Source organism: Salvia hispanica, chromosome 4 (genome assembly GCF_023119035.1).
Source record: "Salvia hispanica cultivar TCC Black 2014 chromosome 4, UniMelb_Shisp_WGS_1.0, whole genome shotgun sequence".
Classification (NCBI taxonomy): domain Eukaryota; kingdom Viridiplantae; phylum Streptophyta; class Magnoliopsida; order Lamiales; family Lamiaceae; genus Salvia; species Salvia hispanica.
The window spans coordinates 50,579,441-50,601,617 of NC_062968.1; the positions used below are offsets into that span (position 1 = coordinate 50,579,441).

Here is a 22,177-nt window from a genome sequence, read left to right on the forward strand (position 1 = left end):
TTTTTGAATATTTATTTATGGAATATCATCTGCTTGCTACATACGCGCAGGGGCATAATCCGGCCAGTAAGAAACTGCCACGTGTCCTGAATTATTTCGTAAAAATAAATAGAAAATATAATTAAAGTTTGCATTACTCATTAAGAACAAAGATAAATATATTAAATTGTTTTTAAGACTACGTATAAAATAAATGGAAAATGTAATTAAAGTTGGCATTACTTATTTAAGAACAAAGATATGTAATGTTCATAAATTTTAATTGAGTTGGATTATACTGCTACCAATTAATTATAATAAAAAAGGGAATGATATGAAAGACTTGTGACAAATTTACACATATTTTTAACTTGATTTTAAAATAATTATGCAATACTTTTTCTCAACTTTGTAATTATTTAATTTGAAAAGGTTAATATTTTCCTAAATTATTGCAAATGAAGTATGCAATATATTAATTTATTTTAAATTATTTAATGTTCATGAGTTAATTTTAATGTAAAATATCTTAAAAGTCCAAATTAAAAGTAAACTTTATATCACTCATTAATTTTGTTCTCTTCTGTTAATATAATCAATTCAGTGTAGTTCTTTAAATTTACAGTTTTACCCATGTGACAAAACTCAACCTAAAAAACATCAGTAAATTTTACAGTTTAGATAACAAACAAATCTACAAACTCCTGTCTTAAATCGCCGAAGCATGCTCTTGACATCATACATTTGGACCAAACATTTAAGTTTTGAAGACATACAATTTAAGTTGAAGTAGAGTATTAGTAGTATATTACATTGGCGTATTAAAAATAAGGATGCAAAAAAATCAACAAGAACATATACTACAAGATTGGAGTTGAGAGTCTGGTAGGCTCAGGCACCTTTCTGAGGCAATGTTTCGAAGGCAGATACAGTATTCTCGAACTTGACCCGGTGCAGTGGAGCGCCACTTTGCCTGATCGCGCAAGCTTGCTTGTCCTCTAATGGGCAGCGCGCTTTCAGCATTGAGAAAACATGGTTATTCAGTCTTCTTGCTTTCTTCATGGCTTCCAATAGGCCTTCGAAGCCCTTTCATCAAGGAACACCGGTCAGCAATCAGACAAATCATGTGTGTGTGTGTGTGTGTTTTGTGGGGCTGGATGAATCCGAGATAATGAAGGAGAAGAGGAAAGAAAGATATTCATACTTGGAGGAAGTGTGAATTCCTATTGGCTGATGTAGTTGATGCAACCTCAACCTCTGCAACGTTGAGGACTTGATGTGAGAAATCGAACAGCTCAAAATGCAACTGTTGGCCGAGCAAGTAAATTATTGTACAGCCACCCCAAGCAACTGAATCCCCTAGCATTCCGTGATGGCCTGGTTGTACTTGAACAGCTTCGTGTAGGTATTCCTGCAATTGATTAACACAGTGAGATGCAGCTACGATAAAGGAAGCAATTTGCATCTCGTAATTTTCCAGAATGAGTACAAGCCTCCCAATATCGAATATAATCATGTAATATCAGGAGAGGAAAGGATCATGTCTTCCAACTGTTCATACCGATGCTCCTGTGTTCTAAGATTTCCAGATTACAAAAAAACCTTATTCTTGAGTTGCTAATGTGATGCCAAAACATACCAAGTTGCAGATAATTGATGGCAAGTACGAAAATAAGAACCAAAAGAACTGTTTCTTACCATTTGGAGGCCACTATATATACGGTAGAAGTCCTTTGAAGTTGTAATATCCACAAATCCCGTCTTGGGAGCAACGCTCCATTTAGTACAATATTTATCTAACACTGCACTCGTAAAAGCAAGTGAATATTCCAGCACACTCCCGGCATTGATGTTTGACTTGTATAACAGGTCTGCATAAAAGTTTACAAACCAAATTATATAGAATCACAGAGAAAAAACAACAATGATATGATAATCAGGGAACCGAGAACGAAGATAGAACAAACTCGATAGCATCAAAGCTGTTGGGGAGCATTGTCTACTCTCATCTATTTCAATGTTCACATCTTATAATTCTGCCTTGAGGTGAATTAGAGCGTCCATTTGGCTTATATGTGTATGATAGATGAGCCATGTTAAAAATGTAGTAATAGGCTCCTGGCTTTCCTATCGAGTCAAAGGATAATATGCCATCATGATTATGCATCAGATGAAGATGATGAGGCGTAAACTGTATTATAAAGGATATTATGCTGAGTTCGAAAACTGAATGAGTTTAATGTGTTTTTCAGATCATGAAACTAATACTAGTTAGCATGCATTTTCCAATGGTTCGATAACCATCAGTACATCTGATACACAGTAAAGAAGATGAAGAGATCGAAAAGAAATAAATACCAGCAGCTTCTGCTTGTCGTGAAAGGACTCTGAACGATGATGAGTTTGGGAAGCTAGGGTTTGAAACACTTGTAACTGCTATCGATTTAAATAGGCTAATGATAGGGCTATCTTCGCCATCCTGGAATTGTATTGCTTGTCCCTCCGCACCGGGAGTTATACCCAGCCAAGGAGCGGTTTGCATGAATTGGCTAGTGTCTACTTCTCTCTGTCGGGTAAAGTGAAATTAAGAGTATAAGCTAGAAGCACCATCACCAAAATGATTTTCTGTATATAAACTATTTAAAGTATCTAAGTGCAAATGGACATTTTCATGTACATTGGGATTTTGCATAAAAAATTGCACTTGAATTAGAGCTGAATCAAGAAGGCCAAGGTCTAGGACATGAAGGTAAAGCATTGGCAAGAGTATTATAGATCTTCATATTTAGTCAATTAACCAATGATTGATCTTTTAGACGCTTCGTCATAATTCAGTAAATCTCCTGGATCTCGTTAAAAGAAATGGCCAAGTCCATAGAAACTCACCAGAACAATATCAAGCAGACTCATCCAGTACAAGATGCTTCCTATTTCCTTTATTCCACGAAGAGCCTCAAGTTTCAGTTCTGATTTCGACTGCCAGCAATTAAGATGTTCCTGAACAACCCTGACACAACCTAGAAAAATGACGAGAATGCCTACAAAGTAAGGGTCCATAACCTGAGAGAAAAATGACAAGAATATTTCCTACTTATCTAGCAGGGAGATTTCACAGAACCCAGAAATTTTAGATAGTTTTCAAAGACAAGAACGACATTTTTATTTCAAAACAAAATTGCTTTTCACTTTGCTTATTAACAAAGAAAATGTAGCAGCTTCTATAAATTCAATGGACCACTACAAAGAAAGCTCTTACTATCTTAATGTGAAGGAAAAGCATTATCCACAAGCTCTCGTCTGGATTATATTTATGAAGATATGAATTGTAAATGCAGAGGATAGCTTGTGAATGATGCTCGATACATCATGTACCTGATACACCGCCATCAAAAGGAAGCAGTCCTATAGATTTGGGTAGAACCTCTTGCAACCCGGTGATCATTGGTTCGAGAGATGTGATCTGCAAAATAAATTTAGAAATATCAAATGCGACTAACTTGTAGTAATAAATAAACAGAAGATGGCCCTGATGGTGGTAACAGAAGATTTTAATAATGGTATGTCTAACTCAACATTTACATGGTAAACTACTAGAAACCAATTACATCTTTTTAGTCATCAAGAGAGTTAGGCAAGACAGTGGTAGATAAAATTAAGAGTTTTTAAATCAAACTTATAACATAAGGCATATTAACTCTAATTGTCTAATCGAGAACAAACCAAGCATACATGAAATCGTGCCATTAAATCGAAGAAAATATTTTTTATGATTTCCTATCCAACATGAACAAAGAATTACTCCCTCCGTCCCATAAAAATATGGGCAGATGATATGGCACGGGAATTAACTCATTAAGACAAGTAAAATAAGAGAGGAGAGGAGAAGGGTAGTTAAAACTTAAGAGTGTTAGTGGATAGTGGGACCCCATAATTATTAGTGTTTTTAACGGTGGCATAAGTTGTAAATAACTTGATGTATAGGGGTCAGAAATTAGGATAACTTTCCATAAATGGAAATGCCCGTATTTTTATGGGACAGAGGGGGTATGAAGAAAAGTTTAAGGAGGATAAGACAAACCTTATTTGACACATGATCTAATAGTGCTCGGATAAGCCATGGTAATGATCTGGACCCCAGGAGTCTGACGATGGAGTGCATGTGAGGAATACCAAAAAATGCACTGTGCAATCGAGCAAAGCTCTGGTGTGCAGAATTTAGGTCCTTCGAGTCACAAGCACATGAAAGTGGAGTCAGTGAATAAGAAGAGGATAGTAGCACCAAACACACATAAAAGCAATACATCAGAAACCAAAAAATTGTGAAGAAACTTAGTGAAAAATGACAATCAGCTAAATTCCATAATTCATCCGTAGTCAAGCTAGATTTTGAAGGACAGCAAACAATTAACATGTATATGTGTGCGTGTATAAATACATGCATTACTAATAAATAAATATGTCACATTGATCACAAGTTTTATCAGGTTTATAGATTCTTGTAATTAAAACTGAAACGAAAGAACTCTATGAAACTAAAGTACCGTTTGACCTACTCTTTAAAATAACTTAAAACACGAGATATTATGATCATCGTGCACATGCTTCATGGAATTAGTTCATTTAGAGATTACATGGCAAGGAAATTGTTAATTGCTATAGGTTGAAATTTCTTACTTGGGTACCAAAGTAAAAGTTTGGCTTTGCCTGAGGAACTGATGGCTTTTGAACAGGGACAGGAGGCACTCTTGATGATCTAACGAAGCGCTGAGTTGTATTACACAGGATAAAGTTGGGTAAGAAGTCATTTTGCATCTCTGTCCAAATCTGAAAGTCCAGAAGTTACGCAAGCAATTTGTTAGAATTGCAGTATCGGGATGATCGGGCAAAAAAAAACAAAACAAGTGCTAATTCATGTAGTAGCGGTCACCAATTGAAACAATGGTCCGGTAATGTGCCACATGATATACATATTGGCACAATCATCAACCAGAATCAATGTAGTAGCATTCACCCCTTGCCATTTGGAGGATGGAAATGCTTGCAGTTACAATTGGTTACTTGATGAGTTTCAACGTCGCATAAATGTCGGAATCATGGAGAAATTTGAATATAATTTATTTGTTGGAGTTATGGAGAAATTTGAATTTAATTTATTTAACTATCTCTTAGCCAATAACCCATTGGCATGCTAAGTGATATATGCAATCGCACAAATTCCAACACTTCATATTGAAATGAATTAGAACTGTTAATACTATCTTAACATTCCAATATTTCAGATTGAGCATAAGATGTCAAATAAGAAACTCAATCATTCAAAATACTGCTCAGGCAGACAAAGTGAATCATGACTCATGAGACAACAAGGTGACAAATCCTTGAACAGAAGCAACAATGTTATTTGTTATAAATGGGAAACCTTCACCTGACACAATTTGATAGAAAGAGAATCTGGATGTTCTAAGCAAAATATAAGGAAAGAAGATTAGCGGAAAACAATAAGCACATAATTCTACCTGTGTTGCAAGCCTGCTAGAATAAGAAACAAGAGATACATTCTCTTGCATCTCACTCAACATGAGCGTAAATGAATCAAGAGTTAGATCTTTGCACAATAGTTCATGAGCAAGTTGCAAGACTTCAAGGAGCTTTTCCAATTCCTGAAATCGAGGTGGTTATTTAGAGAGGGAATTTAGCTAACACATGAAACGTTTTTCACCGAACACTCACCACAATAGCGCATATATCTTGAGACTCAAATCTATCAAAAAGAAATTCAATATTCTCCCGACACATTTTGTTTAGCCTTTCAGAGATCAAACTTCTCAAGTTGATGGTCCTTCCAAGCAACTGCTCACCATGGAAAATCAATTTTAGCATAAAGTACATACATAAAGGGGGACTCAAGTTTTCTATACGATGAAAACAATTGTAAAATATAACTGGCACTCTGGCAGAGAAACCAACCTCACACGAAAACCGAGAAGATAAACGGATCAGTTTAACAATAGAAAAGTAACATACTGACCAAAGAGGATACAACATATATTTTCCTACCTTCACTCTAGTAACTTTTAATAATGCAGAGAATCTCATAGGCTGAACTGAAAACTTCTCACCAATGTCCAAGGCAAACAGGAATGATGGGTCCAGCAGCTCACTTTGAAAATGAATAAGAAAATTCCATTAGATTTAATCTGTCCAGAAAGTATTATGTAAAAAGGTTGAGGCAAAAACCTTGCTGCCCAACTCTTGTAGTACGTGAAAATGGTGTCGCATAATTTTGCTATAAATATATCAAAGCAGTTGTCCACCTGAAAAAGGAAACAGAAGCCTTCTCTCTAAAGCATGCACATTCATGCAGAATATAGTTCATGAAAATACAGTACAAAACGCTTGAATGCAGTATAGCAACAGGTACAACTATATAAACATAACCCAGAACTCTTTACTTTGACGTGTTGTTTATATTTAGTTACCTCTGCTTCAATTTCATCGTAAAGGAATCGTTGCTTGAGAACTACAAGTGCGTGCTGAGAAGCATCATTATAGATGTCAAAGGGAATCAATACACTCTCAAGAAGACCAGCATTTTGAGACTCTATTACATGGTCCACCAGCATCCAAGGAAGGGAACATTCAATAGGAAACTGCAGGAAATTATGCATAGATTCTCTTAATATCCATGAGCAAAAAAGCACAAAAACAGAGTTGCTTCACAGCGGATTAGCTGGAATACAAGTAATATGCAAAAGATTGGAGACCGGCTTTGGGAACCATATGTTATAAATATTTAAGGACATATGTTAACATGATCACACAGAATGAAACATAGATTTAAACATGGGTGATTCACACAATAATTTGTATAGTTGATTTTAATGTGCAGAGACAATGACGATTAAGTTATTTAGGAGAATGTTGGGAAGTCATCTTCATCCACCACCAGTGTTATGGGTGCTTATACGAAGTACATGAACAATGTTACCAACCAATCCCCGGCTATAATTCTCCAAAATTTCCATCAGAATTTTACCTGAATAACCCTAGAAGATTCCAAATAGAATTCCCTGAACCATAAGAAACCAAGATCTGTCAAGTTTGCAATAGTCGCTGCAAAAACATAACAGTGGTTAGCCAAGTATAGCGAGGATATGCATGGTAAGTAATAGTGTTGTATGGTATAAAATGAGAGATATAATGCATGATGGTAAAGAAGGTTAAATGATTGAATTTTGACTTTCTTAAACCAGCAATATGTCTATTAAGGCCAAGATATTAACCAGGACATGCAGCAATGTCAATGCATAACTAGAAAATATATAATGTAATCACATCTACACATTTAGATTTTCTGAAAGACCACATTAAAGAAAAGCAGGAAGATGCTGTTATTTGGGATACATTAATGATGCTGAAAATAAGTTGTGTTTCACATAGAAAGATATAGAATGTCTAAACTTGATATTTTTCAGTTGTTCATGAAATGTTACAAGTAATAATAAGATTCCAATGCCATAAATATATGTTCCAATATGTTCCAGGAGATGAGAATTAATTGAACAGGACATGTTTAACAAAACCTGTATAATCTAATATATGCAAGAAAAACCCAAGCTTGTAGAAGAATGTTTCCAACTGCTTTAAATCATTGACAGGAATTTCAGAACCAGTATTGCCAAAAAGACCACCAGGCTTCCTCATGTTTCCACCTGACACCACCTCGTATATCAAGAATTGTAAACAGTGGATCTGGATTGGCAGGTGTAATGAGATGGAGAAAGTTCTGTGTTAGTTCATGGTCATAAAGTATTCAAAGAGGTAAAATTAAACAAGCAAGGATGGTTATGTCAAACAACCTCTACGCATGCATGGATAGAATGAACGAGTCATTTCATATACCTAAAGTTCTTAACTGATATGATAGCATGATACAAGGAAAAATGAATGAATCTATGCAGTTATTTTGATTACTCTAAACATGAAAATATGTTCTTCTGTCACAAAGCTCCATTTAGGTAAAGACTCATGTGAGTTGTGCAATATTCATCTGCAAACCAATGTAATAAGACATGAAAACACAAACCTGCGCAGCTGTAGGTGCTACTGGTCTTGGGTAAAAGAAGGCTCCTCTACTTTCTTCACCTCCATGCTGGAAACCTTGCATGTCAGAATCAGGTTTGCTTGTATTTGCCATCCAATCGGCTGAAAGGGTACGCATATCAGAAAGAATCCTGCAAATAACAAACTGATGAGACCAAAAACCTGCTAAATTTTTCATAATAAAGGTCTTCATGATGGCAAAATTTTGAAGTGAAACAAGGGAGCACTTTCAACATGCTATTGATTGATAATGAGGTTAAAAGTCACGAGTAACCAAAGCTTTTAGCAGTCTGACATTCCAAATTTACATATAAAATCAAGATCAGGAAATTTGTACCTAGAAAGATCTTTCTTCTTACGGAAGGTAGTCCGCAGCATAGTGGCAAGTATATTTTGCACAAAATCTTGGACCTCAGCATGAACAGTTTCCCACAAGGCATCTGCCACTAGTGTGTCAGACTTCTGCATTAATGACCCAATTCCCTTGATGTAGCTCACAAGTTCTACCATGGCTTTTCTTTCCTCAGCACTATAATTATATCTTACCACCTACAGCACAATTAAGCACTTATGTTTGAGAAATTATTGGATTTCAAAGGAAAAGGTTCAGGTTTCATTTCTTCAGGTTCTACTAACTTATGCCAACAAAAGTTACATACAGGTGTGGACTCTGTAGATCCTAATGATGTGAGTGCGTAAACCAATGTTGTATTTCTAGCTTACGGATAGAAGAAACAATGATATGCAACCTGAATTTCTTTCAGATGAACAAAAAAGAAATGTCAAGTAAGACCTTCTCGTAGTCAGAAAAAGATGATGGCTCATGCAACTCTGTGGAAACAGGCTCCTTGCATGGTCGTGAAAATTTCCATGCACACTGTTCCCAAATACGTGCACTCCATCTACTTAGGAGTTGAAAACCTTCAACAACCATATCATAGACATTTCCTTTGACTTCCTTTGCAAACTCCACATCTGCACCATCCATTGTTTTTAATAGAGCAAGCTGCAAAGAGGAATTAAACAAAAATTAGCATGACATAAATAAGAGAAGACCAAAATGCACTTAAATCAATTACTGAAGGAGAGGGGATGGGGGTGGGGGTTGGGGTAGGTTCGCTTGCATGTGTGCGTGTGTGAAAGAGAGAGAGCACCTGATTCAAGGCAGAAGCAAAACGAATGGAGAAGTCATCATGTTCCGCACGAACTGCCCCAATGTGGTTGATGATTAAAAAGTGACGCTGATAAGTAAATGAAGTCAAGGGAATATTACTCATGTCGCTAGTGAACATATGTATCCCTATAAATCATTTTTCTGGAAAAGAGTGCATGACTCCCATAAAAGAAGAAATTATACTGTTAAACAACATATCAGTCTTATAAAAATCTATACACAATTTCAAGGATATTCTTGTGCTTCACGAGGTGGCAGCTCATGGGGTGAATGAAGAGTGAGAAACCGAGTTTGAGCCGAAAATTTTGGGAAGTATGTTGACAACTCTTTTAGTATCGCAGCTGGAGAAAGATGAAGATCTGGAAATGCAGGGATGACAGGATCATTCTGCATAAATATGGATTGATTCATTACAATCGTATACCAACGAACTGGAAAGGTGATAGGTAACACCTGCAGACAACTGATATGTGGATAGTTTTGTACCTTAAATATATTGACCAATCTGTTGATTTTTACCCTCTTGTACAGAGACTCGCTATCTTTTTCTGATGAAGCTGCCAATACAACAAGAACAGGCAACACACGGAGAAGGATGTGGCGCTCTGGAAAGAGAAGGGCGAAATTTAACTCCAGTGACTCAACAGCAAAAACTATGAGAACTTGGAGGATGTCTTCAACACTGTTGCAAGTTAAGGGGTTCACAAAGCATATGTAGGCAAACAATATATAATCTTGAGGAAAAACTGGAGTAAAGTACTCCCTAGTCCCTCCGTCCAATAATAGATGTCACACTTCCTTTTTAGTTTGTCTCACAAAAGATGTCATATTTCCCTTTTTGGAAAAAGCTTCCTCTCACATTAATATAAATATATTATTTTCTCTCTCCACCTAACACACAAAACAACATCTCCTAAAATCTCGTGCCATTCCTTAAGTGTGCCATCTATTATGGGACGGAGGGAGTACTATTTTTGTCCTAAACATATGGCCGAAATATGAAGTTGGTCCAGAACATTCACTTTTTGAAAATCGAGTCCTAAACAAATGAAATCGTCGTCGGATCGGTCCTTTTTTACGGTTCCGTCAAAAACTAACGAGGATATAGCAAATGGCTTTAACGAGGAACTGCTTTAGTATATTTGAAAAAAAGAAAAAAAGATGGTCCTTTTTTCAAATACAGTTCTTATGTGAAAGAAAAAAGATGTGGAGTATGCATAGTTGGCAGTGACTCAAGCTATATATGTTAGGAGTAACTTAAAACAGTAAGTGTGAAGATATGTTAACAAGAAAATAATCAAATATTGACATGAAGGATACTTGTTGACCCTGAACATCTCAACGTGCAAATTCAACAAAATTGCCCACCTCGTACTGAGAAAAATCTGTCAAGATACATAATATTGTACGTATTATTTATATTAAAAAAAAAACAAGTTTCTCAAATAAAGTTCATCAGAGCAAAACAACATTTTTTCACAATATTCAAGAAAAAACACAAGACAATGAAGAGTGGATCTCTCACCTGTAAGTCATCCAGCTCTTCCCTCATTGAATCAGTATCTTGCCACTGCACACTAACTTGTGTAAATGTCCTGATCATTAAATACAAATGCATGTTTAGCAGCTTCAACTGAATCAACTCTAGTGAAAGTTATGAAGATATATATAAACCCATGAAAGAGTATACTGAAGAACAAAATCAGTGGAAAGAGAATACTGAAAAGAGAATCTGGCAATATAGTAAACTAAGAACTCAAGCTAAAGCAAGATTACAGCTTAAGTGTAGCACTTATTATAATGAATTAGCTTAGCAGACGATTCCCCATCACAGCTCATTCAAAAATTAGCGATATCTGTTTTCTTTTATCCCAGTTAATGCAATGCACATTAACAACCAACCTAGTGTGTGTATTGTCAAGTCTTTCTTTCTTTCTCTCTTTCTTTCTTTCATTCTTTTTCGTTCCAAATTATATGATCCCCGTGTTAGATAATTATATATGTGAGTAAGAAACATACATAATTTAATTAGCAATGTCACCATCCAGACAACTGGATCTAAATCAAGAACCGTGACAAATTATGTTCTCAAACAAGTATTTAAAACAGGATCTAAATGTAAGAGAATAGTGACTGATGTATAGGGCAACTCACTTCAACAAAATTTCATGAATAAAAAATACTACTCCTATAAAAAATGGATGAAACTAAAGCACTGTTTACATAAGATAATAAGTTATTTTCCCGTTAATATTGCACAATAACTTTACTCCTGTATGATAACTGCAGCACAGAAAATGTAAATACTTCCAGATACCAGAATTGAGAATCAGTAAATAAACTGAAAAGCATAAAATTTACATTTTTCCATTGAATAATGCATGGTATACCTTTTGTACCAAGAGAAGTCATTAGGAATGCTAGCCTTTGCATTTTTTAGATGATCAAGTTGGACCAACACATCTAGTAACTTCAGCATTGACCTGCAATGAATCATGCAATTAGCTAACTACCTTTCCAGCTAAGGTATAATGTTCAAGATATAGAAAAAGGTTGAGTTTTTTCAATATCTGATGTCAACAAGCTACAGTAACAGGAATATGAGGAACTGGTTGAATTGCTAGATGTTAATCGCAATAGAGAATTCAATTTTTATAACAACACCTAAAGAAGCATTACTTTACTGAGATTTGTCACATAAAAGAGGAATGTTCAAATTATCATTGGTCAACCTAGTTAAACACCAACCTTAGTAGAGTAACAGGAAAGGAATTTACTTCAGAAAATAAATCTGACATATGAAACAGGTGATATAACGTTGAATAGCTTAAATTTCCCATTTTTAAGCAAATTGCTATTACACATGATGTATAAGTAAAACTGACCAAATATTAAAACTTGATAAGGAAATAAATGATGTCATCAACAAACCAGAGATGAGTTATGGTAGGACCATTGATGCGCCGTTCTGGCCTAGAGAAACGTTGCATATCAGCTGCTAGCTGTATGAAGATAAATTATCTTCATGTTCCAAAGAAGAACTAAAACTATGAAAAGAAAATAGGTGGCAATTTATAATCATACTTTCGAGGAAGCTGATGCTTGCCATCGCTGAATTTCGCGCAAACGGCTCATCTCTAGGTCTAAAACTTGGTAAGTTTCCAGATACAAGTTGGCCTGACTTTGCTTCATAGAATCTGGGAGCTGCCATGAGTGCACTTAAAATTATTATGCCATAAGGTAAAACATGAAGAGCAAGAGCACATTCTTTTATAGTATGACTTAAAGGTGGCACACACTAGTTTTCTGTATCAGACCCATGTAAACATAAGTTACCTACGGAACTACAGAGCTCATTCAAATCATTTATCCTACTTGAGCCTCTCTCATCCATTATAGCATATATAAAATGAAAAACAGAAGTAAAATAGGAATCAAAAGGATAATGTAATTCAATTCTTAGCTTCATATGATGCTCAAAATGTGTAAGAACAACAATTAATTTCCTTTTTCTTGCCTTTATTAGGTAAGATTTTGTAAGATAAGTCTTGTAGATCTTAAACGTGATTTACAGCCAATGTGAAAGCATGACTGAAAAATAGAAGTAGTTTAGAGGTCAAAGGTGATTCAAATTGACCTGTGGAAGGGCTTTAACACAACTCCGATATGTATAAAGCACTGAACCCATTTCCTTGCCTTCTCGGACAAGCAAATTCTGCAACCATTGACAAAAGTTACCAGTTGATAGTCATGAAAAACCAATCACAGAGTGGAAAACGCAAGAACAAAGTCTGATTGCATTCACAAAGTCTAAGCCTCTAAGGGAAAGATAAATCATACTGAGAATTATAGAATTATTCAACAAAGAGAATATACAACGGTAAATTGACATACCAGCTGATTAATGGCTTTCGTGTCCTCGGATAAAGATAAGCGATAGGCGGAAACATCACTATATTCTGCAATCAGAACGCGGAAATGAAAGATTGAAAGGTACCACTTGTTAAGTATGGCTTTGATTGCAAAAACATGCAAAAAGTTTGGAACAAGATTTGCAAAAAAAAATAGATGTAGATAGGATACAGGATTTGCAAAAACCCTTTAGATGATCCAAGAAAGTTCTTACTGAGGACATATTCATTTGGCTCCATTTTCTCAGTGAAAGAAGTAAGAACTGAATTTATCTTAATTTAAGTTTTTACTAACCAAACAGATTGAAATTGTTGATTGAATATATTCAAGGGTACCTTTTTCACACTAAAAAGACAAAGCAGCATTCACCTACTTGATCTATTTATGTCTAGATCATCTTGGAACTAGCTTGGAGCTTTTAATCAACAAACTAAGTCTGTGTGTCAGAAGAAAATCTTTAAACCAATTCGTACAAGAATTAAATTTAGCCAACCCCTGGTTCTGTCCGAAGCGGCAGCCCATTTATAACCCAAGTTCCAACTATTAGCTTATAGAAAATACTTGAAACCACAAAAATAATTATGCTGCTCTACATTGTGTACCACCTATCTAGGCATGATTATGAAGTTCTTCTCAGATATTTGGTGTCTTCTGCAATTCATGAGCTGAAGTTCTGCATGAAATCAAGTTGACACAAACACCTAAATTCATTAAAATATGCTTTTGTGAGGCAAACTGTGCGCCATAACAAGGAATGTCTTGCTTTCCCTTTCGCTTAACAGTTCCCATTCAATTAACATGAATTTAACAAAGAAAACACAAAACCATTTAGCATAGAAGTTCACAAAAACATCTAACTGTAGCACACATGCCTTTAAGGAAACAAAAACTTGATAGTATCATAGAACTTACCAATTGGACTAATAGTTGCACCTCTCTCAGTTGACACCCAAAATCCAGGTCCTTGAATTTCTGGTTGATCGTCCTAAACCAAATTGAAGTTCCCATTTGCTTAATTATCCACAGAAATCAACAATTAAAGCAAAAACAACGGTATAATAACTGAATTTGCAATTACCTCCAATGAAAATGTGGACAGCGCAGCAATGGCTTCCTCTACTGGGACTGCCATGAGAGATCTGGCAGAGGACCGAAACTTTCCGAGCTATTCTAAATGCTGAGCAGAAGAAATGCAGCTTCAATAACCAAGTCTCTCAGCACTCTACCTGTAGTGGGATGCAATTACACAATTTGGTGAGTGTACTGCTGTTAAAGCGTAGAGTACAATCAGTCAATCCGGTAGTCTAGTTTCAGTTTCGGAATTTTAGGTTGCTCAGATTTTAAGTTAGAATGATTATTATGCCATTTTTTTTCTTGAATTTTAAGCATTCCGTGTTATTATTAAATGTTTTTATCGTACCAAAATAGCAAAATGACTTTATTACTTTAGAACGTAAGATATAATAATTTTTGAGTGAAAAATTTAGTACTCCTTTAAATGCAAGAACAAAAATGTACTCCATAAATATGTAGTTATAATGTTTAAACATGATGGCATCTCGATTCATTCTATGTAACCTTGACATTTTATATAAGTAGTTTCTTCACCTTTGCTTGATTGCAGCTTGAATTTCTGAAAAAATAATCTTAAAGATTCTCATTCATAACTTGCTTTGTTTGGGTTGTTCTGTGAACCGACCCGGAAAGTCCGACCCGGCTGAAATTAGAAGTCAAATTGCCAATCTCTCTCCTCTCTGTCTCTCTCTCTCTCAAGTCTCAAGCCTGTCCCCTACCTCTCATTAGCTCCTGGCTCAACTTCACCACCGGCCACCAGTTTTCGGAAGGTAAGCTGTTATACACACAGTCTCTCACACATTACGCAAACAGTCTGTGCTACTAATTTATCCACGATTGTATAATGGGTGAGAATTTGGCTTGTGTTTTTTATACGTATAGTGAAAAAAACTCCAAAAAAAACTTGTTTATCCTTGAAATTGTACAGAAGCTTGTGAATTTCGTTGCTACAGATGAATAAAACTGATGCATACCCGCTAAAGTTTGAATCTTTTTTCTTTTCTAATCTTTAATTCTTGAAATTGAGTTACATGCTGCCTTTTAATAAGTTTTTGAATTTGATATTCATTTGCTTAGTTCATCACTGGATTGAATTGTAACAAAATTTGAAAAATTGGTGTCTTAATGCTCATTAGGTGACTGGATGGCAATCATACCTTGTGGAAATACATGGGTGACCCGGTGGGGAGTTCAGCCTCAGTGCATACTAAGACCCTCTACTACCAACAGATTATTGCCATCCTCGAATTGGTACTATTTTCTCCAACTAAATTGTTTGAAATGTTTGCATTTGCTTATTTTGGACCCTCTTGATCTTTATTTTGCATGGCTTCAACATTGACTCAATGACTCTTTGCATATTTCGTTTTGTATGTTACATTGCACTTTGTTAGTGCCTTATTTGTTGATGTTCAGCTATGCGATTACAGCTTGTAGTGAGCTTTTGGTTTGTTTGTTTTTTTGTTTTTTTTTGTTGCTGCGCTGGCGGGTGTCTTTTTGTAGTTTCATGTTGAAGATTTGCTGCAAACTTGACATAATTATTTGGTGCGAACAAATCATGATTAAACTAGAATGTAAATATTAGTGTGGCTCAAACCTAAATTAACCTTTACCTACTATAAGATTGGAGAAATGGTATGATTTAGAAGATAATTTATATCTTTAGTTAGGTACAAGATGCGCTTTTGGTTTGTTTTTTTTGTTGCTGTGATGCTGGGTGTCTTTTTGTAGTTACATGGTGAACATTTGTTGCAAACTTGACATAATTATTTGATGCGAACAAATCATGTTTAATCTAGAATGTAGGATCCCAGTTTGCCTCATATCTTAATTAACCTTCACCTACTATAAGATCGCAGAAATGGTATAATTTTTTAAGAAAAATTCTATCTTTATTTAGGTACAAGATGTGCTTGGATGTGTTTTATGATTGGTTGATCCTGTACACATTACATTAGACGAACTCAACGAACATGTGGGTTCAAATGGACAGTTGTATTATTTCAACTCATTATTCCTGAATGGGGATCCGTTATCTGAGTCGCTGACTACTTTTCACTAAATACAAAATCTAAACCCTTCGACCCAAGGCATTGCTCTGTCGAAGTGGACCCCACTGTAACATATTTCCTTCAGATTTTCTAGATCATATTGCCCATATTGGTAGCATCTACTCAATAGTGATCTCCATGCTATATTACTTCTGCAGCAAATGAGTGTAACTGGCACTAAAACGTTATGAATTTGTCCTCTGTCAAATAAGGAATTTGGGAGCCATCTAACTAGGAAAATTTTCTAAATGGATAATTGAAGAACAAGTATATCTGGACTTCACTAATTTGATGAACTGAATGGTGCTAGATGATAACGATGTATTTTTTGTAACCTCCAACTAGTTTTACCATTTCTTCATTTGTCTTACCATTAGGTTGTCTCAGACTTAATCAAGGCCCAACCCTAGGCATAACTGGAATGAAGGAACTAGCATTATTCAATATTTTGTTGGGTCTGACTCTTCATATTTATGATGTATGCAAAGTTGCAAACAAATTCAGAGTAACTAAAGTGTACTAGTTAATTTTAACTGAGCGCTTTAAGCCTTTGAAATAAATATTCACCAAAAATGTAACGAATGCACACACTTCATTACGCCAATGGTGCAGCTTCATTTATTATTGGTGTTAACTTTTGGAATTATATATCCTAGTTAGCATTATAGACTTATTATAGCTTTGTTTTCTGTTACAATTGGTTTCAATTCAAGAACTAACATATATTTGTCGTATATTTAAAGTTAAATTAAAGAAATGGCTGGGGGTGGTTGTTGAAAGACAACACGATGTCGTTTTTGGTGGTATAATTGAAATGGTTTACAATGCCAGGTCATTACTTTATGGGGAATTTGGCAACCGTTTGTAACGAGTCTCATCCATTTCGTATTCGTGTTATTTTTATTTATAAAGAATCAATGATCAAATAAAACACATGCACACACGTACCTGGAGCCATCTTATTTATTGAGGAGGCCTGGCACCTAGAATGGGTACCTGAGTGAAAAGGGGCACGCCAGGGGCCGCCTAGTGCCTTGATGGTGGCCGTTTAAATGTCATGATCTTTCTCAATTTTTAGCTGTGCCGAAATCTTGGTCACAAAAGTGGTTTTTGGACTGTTTACAGAACTATGGTTATATGGTTCGCTTTCCATTTTCCTTTTAGTTAAAAATGTTACTTCCTAAAACTTGAGTACCCATTTTGTATGGAATGATATTTGTTTGCACATAGTCAATTAAATATTCCTCTTGTTTGGAGTCTGGCAAAGAGATAGTACAGGCTTTTCTCCTCTGTAATTTTCTCTCTCTGAAATGAACATTATTTATATTGTATTTGAACTTTCAGTGTTTGATGCATTTACTTAAACCTCATTCATTGAATTTCCTCTTTTGCAGTAAATCAAGTGGGAATAGGTCACTGGCATCACAATGTTCAGCCTTTTATTCTCAAGAATCTTTGCGTGCACTTTCCAATTCCGGGTCATACAATAGTACATGTCGGAGAAGAGGAGCTAGGCTGATTGTTAGAGCTGAGAGAGTGAGATTATTACATCTTTTTTGCCATTAACTGCTGTTGTAGAGAACTAATTGCCTCCCCCCCACCCATTCCTAAAAGAGTAAAGAAGAATAGCACACACACACACACACACTTGTTTAAAAGAAACATAAAATACATTCTTATAGCTGCCCATCTTCTTAGTTAAAGACCCTTCAAGTGCTCTGTAATAGCTTTATGGCATAATATCTCTTTATACAGGACACAAATATGAACAGATCTTCTGTCCTTGATTCTTTTTCTCAATGTTTGGAAATAATACAAACTATTTTTCCTGCACAGGATTACTACTCTGTGCTTGGTGTTTCGAAAAATTCGAGCAAGTCCGAAATCAAAAGTGGTAAGTCTTACTCACACTTATTATTCGCGAGCATTGACCGTTGGATCTTGGATGAGTTGCTGAGAGTTTCACATGCTATAACCATTGTAGTATAACTTCAACTAATCATCGCGGATTTCCTAAGTCATTTTATTATGTGGTTGTGTTTCCTCCCAATTAGTACAAATACGATTCCTCTAATTATTATTTTGTTTTCAGCATATCGAAAGCTGGCCAGGAGCTACCATCCTGATGTGAACAAGTAAGTTATAATATCATCTTTTTGTTGGACTACCATGTCAGTTTTTTTCTGGTTGGCTTTATTTTTTTCTCATAGGTATGTTGTAGCTGGAAGTTGTGGTCTCACCGAAGCTTGGATTTGATTTGTTTAGCACAATAGTTGATAAATATGTTAGATGAAAAAATGGAACTGGCTTCTTCACATACAAACCGTATTTAGGTGCTGCTTAGACTGGTTCGACTGACCTTGACTACCAATAATTCTTTCATGCTTAAAACCATCCTGTTGGGAGAAAATTACTGTTTATTCCATGTAATTCCCAGTACTATTTCATGAGCTGTTATGCTAAACAGAGATTCAGTAAATAACTTGCTAAGAAACGAATACATTATTTTATATTGCTGAACTATCTAATTATAACTTCAGGGAAGCTGGAGCAGAAGAAAAATTCAAGGAAATCAGCAATGCTTACGAGGTATAAAAATGCGTATGCTTTTGACTGCTTACTAACTAATGCGCTTGCTATTATTAGCTCTTAGAATTTGATAATTCAATGATGATGTGTTATTACAGGTTTTGTCAGATGATGAGAAGCGTTCTATTTACGACAGATATGGGGAGGCAGGACTTAAAGGTGCTGGCGCTGGCATGGGAGTAAGTCTTTTTGCTACAATTGGAGTGGAGCCTTAAAAAGATCACACGGTTCGTGTCTTATTGTCGATATAAAAAACATTCTAACATATGTTTTTGCTGCTACAGGATTTCAGCAACCCATTTGATCTATTTGAGTCATTGTTTGAGGGAATGGGTGGTATGGGTGGTGGCATGGGCATGGGAGGAAGAGGCTCTCGTAACCGGGCCACAGAGGGTGAAGACCAGGTTTACAATCTGGTCTTAAACTTCAAAGAAGCTGTGTTTGGTGTCGAGAAGGAGATTGAAATAACTCGTCTTGAGACCTGCAGCACCTGTGATGGATCGGGGGCAAAACCAGGTACAAAGGCATCTAAATGCAGCACGTGTGGTGGTCAAGGGCAAGTCGTCTCCTCGGCAAGGACCCCTCTAGGTGTCTTCCAACAGGTTATGGCATGTTCCACCTGTGGTGGCACTGGAGAAATCTCCACCCCTTGCAATACATGTGGTGGAGATGGCCGGGTTAGGAAGTCGAAGCGCATCAGCTTAAAAGTTCCTGCCGGAGTAGATTCTGGCAGTCGCCTGAGGGTCCGGTCTGAAGGAAACGCTGGACGGAGAGGGGGGCCACCTGGAGACCTTTTTGTTCTCATAGAAGTTCTTGCTGATTCTGTCCTGAGACGAGACGACACGAACATCCTCTACACATGTAAGGTTTCTTACATAGACGCCATCTTAGGAACAACGACAAAGGTGCCCACAGTAGATGGGACGGTAGACCTCAAGATTCCAGCCGGCACACAGCCAGGTACGACTCTGGTTATGGCGGGAAAAGGTGTACCATTTCTGAACAAGAACAATATGAGGGGTGATCAGCTGGTTAAAGTGCAAGTAGAGATCCCAAAACGTCTAACCGGGGAAGAGCGGAAGCTCATTGAAGAACTGGCCGACCTCAACAAGGTGAAGGCTACCAACAGCAGGAGATAGTTGGGGGTTGCTTCTGCTCCACCCTGCGACCGGATCTCGTCCCTAAACTATGCTCGTTGATGCTGCGTTTCCATCGGAATCCACATCTGCACGTTCCTGAATGCAGATTGGAATTCTAGTGTTGATCAATTTTGTGTCGTGCTACTACATTTATACATAAGAAATCAGGTGAATATAGTGAGATCAGATTGTATTGTTTGTGGAAATAGACTATCACCATTATTTATTGTAGCATCGTATGATCCTACAGTCTGCAGAAATTGCTGATTGGTTAACATGTTCTTCATCTCTTGTTACATCTTTTTATCTTCCAGTTTTTATCTTCTTGATTCTTTAATAGGACTTTTTCCCCTTGATGTAGTGAATTTGTGAATCGTCTAAATTAATCCCGATAAGAGTGATGTTAATACATAAATAAAAAACTACAGCTTATACATTGCATACAATAACTACAGCTTATACATTGCATACATTGCAAATTAATCCCGATAAGAGGTAGGATTTTTTTGTTTGACAGTTGTAATTGGAAGTAGTTTACTTGGAACTTTTTTGCTTTCGTTACACCAATAATATTATTTGATTAATAGAAAATCAATGAGATAATCATTAGGTAAAAATATTTCTGGAATTTTTGGCTTCAAGTTGTACTATATCCTAATTTTGTGATGATGGTAAAAGTAGCACATCAAACACCGTAGGTCCACTACGATACTGTAACTTCTCTATAAATTTTCTGTTACTATAAAATTAGGTCCAATTACAATTACTATATATAGTTGTTCAAGACCCACAAATAATTCCGGTTAGGGGTCAGAATTTCTGTCGTTCTTGAATTTAATCATTTCTTGCTCACAACTTAAAATATTGTGATTTGGTGTTTCATTTTTTTAAGATTTTGCATTAATTGGCAAAATAAGACTTCGCATGAAATGCTCTAGTTTAATCAAAGTTATCATCAACAATAATGCTCTAGGGATGGATTTCCATCCCTAGATGAGTTATCACCCCTACCAAACATGTCATAATTTCTTGTGCGTTATTCTTTGTCATACTTAAGCAAGCTAAGGCACAAAGGAAGCGGTGCTTAGGCCATCCACAATGTGTACTTAGAGGATAAGCACTTGTCGGCGTGCTTAAGACATGCTAAGCAACACCGTCGCGAATGTTCTTATTTACTTTATTCTCTTCTAACTTTATTCTTTTAAACATCAATTTTTAAAACTTGTTTTAAGTTGGGAAGAAGGGAGTGGTCCAATACAAGAGATAACGGAGGAAAATATAATACATCCCTTAAATTACTCTAATTGCTAGTATTAAGTTAAGATGTGCGTACATTATTTTATTTATTTATCTAATCGACGTGCTAACTTTTTTCAAATGTCCAACCCCCAACCTGTTGATCATGATTAGCAGAACTTCATTTCGGGGACCAAAAGCAGAAATCAATGCATAAAATAATTCGAAAAAAAACACATACAAATTACAAAATACTTTTTCCTACTAAAAATCCAAGCAAAGTAGCTTTTAATTAGATCCCCTTTTGTGAATCCAGTTGGCACACGTGCGGCCTTAATCATGATTACCACTAAACCCTATCCCCTATGCTATCATTGTCTCCATATCTCCGCCTAATTATACTCAATTCACACATTGATTCCCTTAATAAATTCAAATAAAATAAATATTTTTCACCCTTTACATATATTCGAAATTATTGTTTCATGCCTTTTATACTTTTTGCTAATTAGTGGTATAAAACATTGGGCTGCTTTTTTCTTTAGAAAAAGTTATCATCTGTGGGCCATCCCGCTCGTGCGAACATGGGGTGAGGCCCATTAACCTTACCATTAGGCCCATTAAAGAAAAGATGAATAGTGGTTGAGGGATAAAGCTGTCATTTCACTCTGTGATTTGGACTGACCTATCTTAGTTGAAACTAGACTGTAGCACTCATTAGCAAATGAAGATATGAGATTGTGACAAGATTCTGATAAATTATAATGTTTGATTAGGTTGAAATTAGGAATTTATTTTGGAGTGATGCTAAATTATCATATTGTCGTCATTCGCCTAAGATTAGATTATTAAATTTAGTTATTTAAGGATTTTTTTGAGATTAGCGATAATCAAGATTAACGAGAAGAAGAAAGAAAAAA

At 35.9% G+C, this 22,177-nt stretch overlaps 2 protein-coding genes across 2 annotated transcripts; one reads left to right on the forward strand and one right to left on the reverse strand.

Annotated features, from left to right (window-relative positions):
• Positions 1-639: 639 nt before the first annotated feature.
• Positions 640-14,388, reverse strand: LOC125218592 (protein PIR). Its single transcript, XM_048120289.1, has 30 exons — positions 14,247-14,388; positions 14,081-14,153; positions 13,151-13,215; positions 12,894-12,971; positions 12,341-12,460; positions 12,188-12,258; positions 11,647-11,739; positions 10,782-10,851; positions 10,577-10,641; positions 9,743-9,938; positions 9,492-9,643; positions 9,237-9,330; positions 8,876-9,088; positions 8,420-8,631; positions 8,066-8,213; positions 7,563-7,731; positions 7,016-7,092; positions 6,459-6,629; positions 6,217-6,293; positions 6,037-6,139; positions 5,710-5,829; positions 5,496-5,639; positions 4,654-4,803; positions 4,058-4,201; positions 3,352-3,439; positions 2,866-2,996; positions 2,338-2,545; positions 1,678-1,850; positions 1,184-1,390; positions 640-1,065 (listed from the first exon to the last, which is right to left on the reverse strand). Exons 1-30 carry the CDS (start codon positions 14,298-14,300, stop codon positions 871-873), a joined length of 3,861 nt encoding a protein of 1,286 aa, XP_047976246.1. The 5' UTR covers positions 14,301-14,388; the 3' UTR covers positions 640-870.
• On the forward strand, positions 14,289-20,307 carry LOC125218593 (chaperone protein dnaJ A6, chloroplastic-like). Its single transcript, XM_048120290.1, has 9 exons — positions 14,289-14,422; positions 14,876-15,012; positions 15,379-15,493; positions 17,688-17,829; positions 18,130-18,187; positions 18,386-18,428; positions 18,834-18,882; positions 18,981-19,061; positions 19,167-20,307. The coding sequence occupies exons 1-9, from the start codon at positions 14,343-14,345 to the stop codon at positions 20,019-20,021; spliced, it is 1,560 nt and encodes a 519-aa protein (XP_047976247.1). The 5' UTR covers positions 14,289-14,342; the 3' UTR covers positions 20,022-20,307.
• The last annotated feature ends 1,870 nt before the right edge of the window (positions 20,308-22,177 follow it).